Source organism: Gasterosteus aculeatus, chromosome 1 (genome assembly GCF_964276395.1).
Source record: "Gasterosteus aculeatus chromosome 1, fGasAcu3.hap1.1, whole genome shotgun sequence".
NCBI lineage: Eukaryota > Metazoa > Chordata > Actinopteri > Perciformes > Gasterosteidae > Gasterosteus > Gasterosteus aculeatus.
Genome location: NC_135688.1, coordinates 14,086,369 through 14,095,977, shown reverse-complemented (window position 1 = coordinate 14,095,977; position 9,609 = coordinate 14,086,369). Strand labels below are relative to the sequence as shown.

The following is a 9,609-nucleotide window of genomic DNA, read 5'->3' as shown; positions in this document are numbered from 1 at the left end:
CTCAGAAGTCGGTGGAGATTCAGTTTAACAGGTGATATCTGTTTAACTTGTATTGGAATGCAACCCAATTGCTTAAGCTCCACCCCACCTGCGCTGTGTATTTGACTGTGTGCTGTCAAATATTTACTCACTTTTAAACGTCAGTAAGGTGCAGCAGGATGAAGGCCGGATCTTCTTGTTTTTATAGCAGCTTGAGAGATGAATGAAAACACTCCATGAAACATGGATTTACACACGCTGCACAGATCCATCTGCCTCTTTGGACTCGTTGTACAGGTAGGAGCACGTTTTCCCTCATGATCTGTGACACACCGGACTCTTTTCTCTCTGTCTACCTCCTGCGTCTCTTCTGCCCCACACAGATAGTTTGGACTTTAGACCAGGTGACACTGCTGAATCCTCCGGAGGAGCCTGTGCCGGATCACCTTCTGGACGTGCTCTACTCCTGTAACGGACCTGCCGCGGTGCAGCTGGACTGCGTTGTATCTTTTGAGACCGGCATCACCTCAACAACCCTACTGAGACGGTGGAGCTGCGTGCCCGGTCACCTAAAGGTGAAAACTCTGGCGCTGAACCTTCCCGATTGGTTGGTGTATCGAGCCGACGGGATCGTCCCGGACTCCCGGCGGGTGCTGAGCTGCGTGCTTCTGGCCTCGGTCAGATACGGTGGATTCGATGACACCGAGGAGTCCTTGGCCGCTCAGGATGCGGCAACTTTGCAGCCTAAGGGTTTTTTTGGTCGACCTATGAAACGGCATCAACTGTGCGTTCCTTGGAGCACGGAGATGCTGCGAATAACTCAACTTTTTTCAAAGAAGCAATGCCCTATGGAGCGAGGTAAGGGTTAAGGAATGAGCTTAAAACTGCAGTAAACTGGACACAAGCAACTAAAGCCTGATATCTTTCAAAGGGTTTGGCCTTGAAAACTTACTCTCCACCAATTTCTTCTGTGATAATGTGAGAACATTGTGAGAACATCATGCTCAGAATACAGATGAATCCTTTTAGTAACAGTTGTGTCCTAGTGAACATGGTCCGGAGAGGATGATTGTGTTTTTTAGGGTGATTGCAGTCTTTCTGATCTCAACCCGTCATGTCGTTCAGAAACGGTGCACCTCCTGTCTTCAATGTATGGCTCGACCGGAGAAACCTTTGGTATCACAAAGACACTGGAACCGTACGGCGCTGAGGTTCTGGAGTATTTGCGCGTCGAGGCCATCTCTTCCCCGTGGTAAGACAACGGCCTTGCTTCCTATTCTGGAAAATGCACCGGCTGTTTAGGGACACCTGACCACGGGCGCTTTGTGTGTCCTGATTGCCAGGTGTATGTTCTCCGTGTGGATATTTGTCACCAGACACTGCCAGGATGACCTGTGTGGTTTGCTCTACCATGTAGACTCCCACAACAACTATGTCACGCCAACACTGTTCCTCAAAAAATCAGGTAAGACTCTCCTCTCGCCTTTCTGATGTTCTCCTCGTGCAACTACATTTTTATTTCATGGACTTACATTTGTCGTTGCCGCACACGTGCAGGCCAGCTCCACGTCCAGATGGACGGAGAGTCTCATGGATCCTCCGCGTTTGCTCCCGCGTTCAAGGTGCCTTTAAGCGAGTGGTGCCAAATCAGCGTGGCGCTGCGCGCTACAATGGTGAGTGGTCCCAGGAGTCCCAGCTGCCCCATGTCCCATGTCAAAGTGTCCCTGAGCAAGACACCTAACCTCTAATTGCTCCCTGGGACAAAGTGTAAAAAAGCTGTGGCTTTTGGATGGTCCCTTTGGATAAAAGTGTCAGCTAAATGACCTGTAATGTAACGCGGCCGTTGTCGTGCGTCTCAGGTGACCGTCTCCATGGTGTGCCTGAATAAGGAGCAGAGGACGGTTTATTCCATAGTACATATGTAAGTGTGCCTCACACGTGACAAGATGTGCAGTGCTGCGTTAACAACCCGAAAATAAAAAAAGATGTCTGCGTTGTGTCTTACAGGTTGGCGCATATCGCCGTGCTAGATGACACGGAGGGATATTTTGGGATTGGCGGAGGGAAATACATAAGAGGTGTGGCAGGTTTTTTTGGCCCGGTGATTTACTACCGCAACCGTATACCACCTCACAGCATGGTAATGTCCTGCACCGGGCTGCAATGTATTCTCACCCTCTACAAGTGGAGTCTCATCATTTTCCTCTTATCCAGGCTGAGGTGGTTGTTCCAGATGTTATCAGGACTTTGAACCTTACAGGCTGGCTGGAGTCCTGTCAGGAATTCCGTCTGGAGATGGATGTTAAAATCAGTGGATATCTTCTCGAGGCCCAACAGGAGACAGAGTCTGGTAGGAGGCGTTCGTATCCACTAGATGGCGCTGATGTTCCGGCGTCTGACACGATATCCGCAGGCCCTCTGGATGTGTCTGGAGGCTGTCAATTGTGCGTTGTTTTCAGAGACATGCTTCGATGGCTTCCATGAGCGGATGGTGAAGTGCAGACAGCCATCAGAGTCACAGTGTGAGCTGTGGGAGACAACTGTCCCTCGTAGAAGACAAGCTGCAAAATTAGCCAGGTTTTTGGTTTTCAAACACGGTGAGAGACAAAGATTCACTTTGGTGACGTTTGTATTTATGAGCAGCGACATATATTGACCATATTGACGATTGAACACATCCGACCTGTGGGTCTGATGCAAGTTTGACGGCACGGCAGAGTTTGCAGTGCACCCTTTTGCTTCCTATGGTGCCGGGCTAACAGTATTACATGCTTATTATTATTCACTGATAATATCATGTCTCATTTCACACAAACCAATGAAATCCGTTCAATTCCTGACTTGCAGGAAAAAGACGAGCCAGCCTGCCCGCTGTGGGCCGAGCCCTGTACTCCTTATCGCTCCATAAGCTGAGCAGAGCCAGCAACGCTGGAGCGGTCAGCAGAATACTGCCGCTGCTGCTCCAAGCCGGCTGCTTAGCTGATAACCAAGCTCTGCACATGTCGTCGGTGCTCTACACCGCTGGCCTGGGAGTCGAGGAACAGCCCAATAAGGTGTGTGTGTGTGTGTGTGTGTGCTTCAGTGTCAGCTGTTAGTAGATCTCTGCCATAGGTGGGACTTTTGAAAAATAAACATCCTCCCATGCCCTTGTGTCTGGCGCAGGCCTGGCTGCTGGCCTTGCTGGCTGCCCAGAAAGACCAGCGGTTAGCACTCCTGCGTCTCGGGCACCTGCACCACCTGGGTGTCGATGGTCTCCCCACAGACCCAGACCTGGCGTATGCCTACTATGCCAACATTGCTCAACAGACAACTCTGGACCGCCACAATCCCGTACCGGAGCAGGTAACACATATGTGTTTGTAACTGGATGCTTTGCTGTGCTCGCTTTGCAGGTCTTGGTAGTGCTGTGTTATACCTTTTATACAGCCAACAGTATGTCTGTAATGTGCAATAACAGTGGTTGTAATTCAGAGCTCATTTCGGTTGTCCCCCTCCCCTTTCTTTTAGATATTTGTGGAGGCTGTTTACCTAAACGACGACGAGGCGTTGAATCTCCAGACCAATGAAGACCACCATCTCTTCCAATGGTTGACACTGCAAGCACGCAGGGGAGCAGCTGAAGCCGAGGTAAACCCTTTTCTGTCATCTGTGCTTTTTAGGCTGAAAGTACACAAGCATAAGAAAGTCATAAAAAACAAACAAAAGGTCGTCCTCAAATGTCAGGCCTGTGTTTCAAAATACACATTCCAGGGTAAAATAAAGTGACCAGGAACACACGATCAGGTGAGAACGTTCTATCGTGTACATTTTGTAATCATTTGGCAACTGTTTTCCAGGGAGCTGTTGCCCGCATGCTGTTCTGGGGTCAGCAGGGAGTGTCTCCAGACATCCAGAAGGCTGTGAGACACTACGAAAGGGGAGCAGTCCAGTGGAAGGACCCAGCGTCAATGTACGACTATGGCATAGTCCTACTACAGGTGGGAACTACACCTGATGTACTCCCTATTTGGTGTCATTATGTAGTTTAAAACTCTTTTTAATAAATATGATGTCTGTTGCACTGCAGGGGCTTGGGGTTGAAAAGGACATTCCAAAGGCTCTTACTTTCCTGAAGAAAGCCATGGACCAGGTTTGTTAATTCCATTCTTATTACACTTAAAAAGAAATGATATCTGAATTTGGTTGCTAAAATTCATTCAAGCGTTCACCCGCCAGTCTTATTACGACGTTCTTGCCCACAGGACTTTGTTCCTGCAATAAACGCCCTGGCCTGGTACTATGAGCAATTTGAACACGACTACATGCGGGCGGTGCAGCTGTGGCAGCAGGCGGATCTCCTGCAGTCGCCAGACGCTGCTTTCAACCTCGGCGTCGTGTACTCTCAGGGCTTGTATCCGGGAAAAGCTGCTGACCAGGTTAGCCCCGAGTATGAACGCTTTGTGCGTTCATCTACCAGCGTGCTTACACACGAGGAGGCTGATGTGTGGCGGTTTATCCTCTTGTCTTCCCTGCAGTGTATGGCCTATCGGTACTACCTGAAGTCTGCAGAGAGAGGCCACATCAGGGGAGCGATTCACCTGGCCAGCATCTGGACCACTGGGCTACCTGGATGCGTGCACAGACGTCCATCGGACGCACTTTTGTTAGCCACCGACCCTCTTCGCACTTATTGCACAAACATGATTTGCGCCGATCGCCTGCCGTGACTGTGTCTTTTTGACTGACTGCAGGTGGGTAAAGTGGGCAGCGGAGCACAACGGATACCTGGGCAGCGTCTTGCGGAAAGCCTTGGATTTGTATCTCAAGGGCGACATGTAATCTTTTTCTCTTTTCACACCTACACCATCCAGATCTGACACACTTCATTTTGGTAATCTTATTGACGCTTTACCAATTCAACAGGTTCAGCTCGCTGTTATATTACATGGTGGCTGCTGAGTCTGGGTACTCACCCGCCCAATTCAATGCAGCATATCTATGTGAACAAAATACGGTGAGTTATCCTCATAATCTTTATTTTTATTTTTTTTTGAGTTTTATGGTTTCAATTTATTCTTGTCATTAAAAAAACAAGCGAAAAAATATGTATTCTGGCTGTTCCCAGTTACATTTTCTGGACCCTTCTTTTGCATCAAACTGCATGTGGAGATATTACAACCTTACACTCCAAAGCCAAAATCCGGACACTTATGGTACGTTGCCATATTTTTGGACTTTTTGCAAAATGTACAGAAACATTCATAATTAAAACTGTTTTTCCTACTACTGCAGCCTTGATTAGAATGGGTGACCTGCTGTATGAAGGGGGAAGTGACAGGCAGAAGGAGTTGTTTTCTACAGCAGCGATGTACACTCGGGCAGCAGTGAGGAACAATCCACAGGTCTGCTCCTGTTAAATTGATTTTCTGACGGTGTGTCTACATATTTCTTCCATGTTTTGTTTTTTTTCACCACTGAGCGTGTGTCTGAGCCGTACTGTTCTTCCACAGGGATGGTACAACCTTGGCCTGCTGGCAGAGGAGGGTTACAGGCTGCCGCTGTCAGTATTGATTGACCTTGGCCTTTCAGAGCTTTACCTGGCAGACAACAGTTTGCTCCTAAGCACTTTGTACAAAAGGTGTGTTTCAATTGTATGCAGAAAAATAGACCAGATGTGTGGGTGCAGTTTTCTGTTTTTTAATGTAAATATGGAAGAAAAATGATTGTATATGCTTGTCCCAAAGATGCAGAGACTCGGAGGATACAGATTCCTACCTGCCTTGCAGCCTCGCTCTCTTCAATGTGGATCTGCAATTGTTCAAAAGGGACTACGGTGCTGCTATTAAGGTTAGTGTGGTATCCTTAATACATATTTGAAAGACTTATCTTTACTGTATGGTGTTTTGGGTGTTTGCACATGCTGTTAAGTTGGAATGAAAAGTTCGATATAAATACCTCTTGCTGACCATTGTGATCATTGCATTGCATGCTTATCATGCTTATCATTACAGCTGTACATGCATACTGAATAATGTTGTTTAAATATTTCCCTGTGAAATGTGGGAGTGTGCAAAGTAAAGTCACTAGACGTTGTACTACAAAACCTGTGTAAATGTACATATTTACTTTCCATCAATGGCCAAATTACAACAGCATTGTTTTGATGTCAAATTTGAGTTGTTATTTCCCACAGTTCTCCACTGCGGTCGGCGTGGTCGCAGCCCCAACAATAGTCTTAATCATCATCGGTGTGCTCAGGAGACACTTTCGTTCTCCCAACTGAAAGATTCTTAATAGGTCAGTGCAACAAATTCTGGGGCTACACAAAGTCATCTTGTACAGCAACAATAAAAACATTTGTTAGTTTACATTTGTTACAATGAGTTCGAATAAAGAACAAATGCGAATGACACACCTCTTCAGACTCTACCTTGACTAAAAACTAACAAATTGTAGCACTTAAATTGTATAATGTACATGTATAATGGATGTTATCGATAGCAAGTTGTAAATCGGCTCATTTGATGAAATTGCACATTCTTGTTCCTTGTTCTTTTGGTTGAAATGCAGTTATTCTAAGTCGCTTTGGATAAAAGCGTCAGCTAAATGACGTGTAATGTAATGATATTAAGTCTACTGTTTAACAGACATCAGGATTTTGAGAAAAGACTGCTTTGTTACAAAATAAAGTCTTAAAGAGTACCACCTCTATTGCAGTTTGTTTGCAATCTTTTACAAAGGAGGATTAAAGGTAGCACAGGTAGGGAGATTTCTATCTTACGTCGTCAGAAATCAGATGTCTAGTCTTTGTAAAACACTTTTTTTAATTGTTTCCTGTGTTTACAAGCATAATAAATATATTATTGCAAAGAAACCCTGTCTTTTATTATGTATAATTTGCACACAACACACTGCTGCTCATTAACTATGGCAAACAAGTATGCCAGTTATTTTCTAGCAACTCATCCCCCCACGAAACGAAATCAAGCAAGCAATTACGGACACTTCTCATGAGACGAAATCCGTTCAACGCGCAACATCTCATCAACATACGCAGACACGTTTACTTGCTCTGCCTCCATTTGTGGGAATTATTCACAATTTGGTAGTGCTCATTATTAGGGGGATTGGATAAAAAAAATAGACATGGCATCAGAATTGATGGGAATTGAATAAGGACTGACTTTTATTCAAAATGTTGTTTGCATACATTTTAAGACAGAAACAGAAAGACAAACAGTGGCGGCTGGGTGGTGGAATTTATTTTGCCATTTCATTATCATGTTTTTTGTGACAAAGAGGTATGGGCTCCAATCATTCCATCATATAAAAATAAGGGTTGTAAAAAACATTGGAAACTCAAGACAGCCATGATATATATGTTTTTTACAAGTGTAGGTAAACGTTTGACCACAACTGTATATACTGTATATACAACAATCATTGTCTGTAAAGATTATGAAAAGTAATTTCATAATAACTCAAATATTGACATATTCCTAAACATTCAAATGTACAACTTTTATCTCACAAAATCTCTTTTTTGTGGAGTAGAAATATTTACTTTTAGCATAAGAGTAGGTATCCGGAACACATGCATCAGTCATTGTTTGGAATTGTTGAGAAAACAGCTTTAATAGGAATTAAAATCCTGGAATGTTAGCTTTTTAATCCTACTTTTACTTTGGAAAAATTTGGTACGGTAAAAATACTTTTTTTATAAGCGTAGTCAGAGAGTTCCTTAACACATATATGTTAGTCACTGTTTCGAATTATTGAGAACATTGTTTTCATTGCAGCTCAAAAATGGAGAAATTATCTTTTTGAACATGTAAATATGGGACTTTTACTTTGGAGACATCTCTAAATGTGTACAGTAAAATACAGACAGGTCCTTAACACGTATGTAACTCGTATGTTAGTCATTGTCGGGAATAAACAGCTATTATCGTGGATACCTGTTTAATACCGTAAGTGTCAGTAAACAGGTGCACTAACATTCAAGTGCTCGTGGATGGGTTGATGGGAAATGACTAATGACGTCAGTGTTTTCACACTCCTGACCGCGCCTCGCGCAGGACCGAGCCAATCAAAGCGCCAGGTAGCAGTTTCTCTATTAATTAAGCTTCAGCTCCTTGATAAGGAGGTGACGGAAAGGTAAGAAGTAGCTAGCTTACTTACCTGACGCACATTAGCGTGATGGGTTTTGGTAATACTTTGCAGGAGAAACCGCGCAGGTGTAGCTAACGTTAGCTGATGGTGCGCTAGTATTGAAAGCAGGTGTGTTGTTGGTTGGTCTCGTGCTGATTACACGTGATGCGTTCAATCTCTTGAGCCGCACTGATAAAACGTTAAGGACGCTGACAAGGCCGCACCAATCTGTAGTGCCTTGAAGCTGGTCCTCCTGAATAAGCAACATTTTATTGACTTTGTTCGTTTCCCCCCTATATCTTAAACACTTTTTATGTAGTTCCAATGGCAGACGAAGCTCCCACTGGATTGAACATTATGAGAGCGAGAGAAAAATGGCGCTGGAAAATTAACTATGCCTGGTTTCCCAGCGAGCGTGTTAGGTTGCCGTTAAATTCAATTGTGATTCTTTCTCATACATCAATCATTTCTCTTCTGTTTTGAGCGTGGCTTTCTTCTTTGCAATCTAGGCCTTCTCTAAATTCATTTTTTGTTCCAGATGACTGATTCTGTAACTACTAATGTTCTGAGAAGAAGTAACGTCACCATTATGCCCTGATGTTTCTTTTGTTGGTTTAATAGTTATGTGTTAAAAATGGATATAGACAGAATGAAGGTAAATTTAACAAAACCGTGTGAGCAGTATCATCACGTTTAACACAGATACAGTGACTAACTATAATAACTGGTGTCAAAATGTTGTGACCCGCTGTTGGTTATTTTCATTATAAGGAAAGGTTCTGTTAATTCCAAGGTGACGTTGGCATTATGATTGTACCTTTCTGACAGCAGGGTGTGTTGTCAGCAGGGAGAGTGTCCTTCAGCGGCACAATTGGGCTCATATCCCCCTCGTCAGCATGTGGTTTTGTGGAAGATGCTGAATTCTTACAACCTCGAGGGTGTCCAGACGTCTTCTTCTGCGCGCCGACGATCCTGTCGTCAAGGGCAGCGCCGTGGTTACGGAGGCTTGTTGACATCGTGTAAACCACTAGACATTAGACATGGCCGCAGTTCATTCCTTGAGCTGTGCAGCCTGCCAATGGGAGTCATCCATCAGAGGTCAAACGAGTAACACAATGAATGCTTTTCTCAGGGGCACTTTAACAAAAGTTGTTCAGTTACCAACACTTCAATGACCTTATTTGAGTTATTTTCAACAGAAATGACTTGTTTGTAAATCAGCTTGACTCGGTCTTTGTGTTTTTTTTTCTTCATCACTTACAGCTCTCCTCCGTTGTGTTTTACGTTGATAGTTTTGTTATCCGACATATTATTGTGAATTCCAAATGTTTTTTAATACAATGTATTGAAAGGCGTGAGATAAAGTCCTTCATAGATTGTGATTTAAGTGCACGGCAGCCCAGCTTGTGATCTGGTGCTCCAAAGCGGAGATGCAGACAAATGAATAGAGAAAGGAAACATCATCAGCACAAAGGCAACGTGAAATGAAAATATTTTAAA

The 9,609-nt window shown here is 44.2% G+C and overlaps 1 protein-coding gene across 1 annotated transcript; it reads left to right on the top strand.

Moving 5' to 3' along the window:
• Positions 1–138: 138 nt before the first annotated feature.
• On the top strand, positions 139–6,832 carry si:dkey-24p1.6 (protein sel-1 homolog 3). The gene is made up of 23 exons (XM_040192771.2): positions 139–276; positions 363–837; positions 1,105–1,231; positions 1,323–1,444; positions 1,537–1,652; positions 1,839–1,900; positions 1,987–2,119; positions 2,194–2,329; positions 2,439–2,576; positions 2,827–3,032; positions 3,142–3,321; positions 3,487–3,606; positions 3,816–3,956; positions 4,046–4,108; positions 4,221–4,394; positions 4,494–4,621; positions 4,710–4,793; positions 4,882–4,972; positions 5,084–5,171; positions 5,251–5,360; positions 5,469–5,596; positions 5,703–5,805; positions 6,152–6,832. The coding sequence occupies exons 1-23, from the start codon at positions 223–225 to the stop codon at positions 6,239–6,241; spliced, it is 3,069 nt and encodes a 1,022-aa protein (XP_040048705.2). The 5' UTR covers positions 139–222; the 3' UTR covers positions 6,242–6,832.
• The last annotated feature ends 2,777 nt before the right edge of the window (positions 6,833–9,609 follow it).

Excerpts from the sequence above, each read along its gene's own strand:
- si:dkey-24p1.6 (XM_040192771.2), top strand. The coding sequence starts at position 223 with ATGGATTTACACACGCTGCACAGATCCATCTGCCTCTTTGGACTCGTT. Across the intron at positions 4,109-4,220 it reads TGAAGAAAGCCATGGACCAG|GACTTTGTTCCTGCAATAAA; the intron begins GTTTGTTAATTC and ends TCTTGCCCACAG. Across the intron at positions 4,794-4,881 it reads TTGTATCTCAAGGGCGACAT|GTTCAGCTCGCTGTTATATT; the intron begins GTAATCTTTTTC and ends CCAATTCAACAG.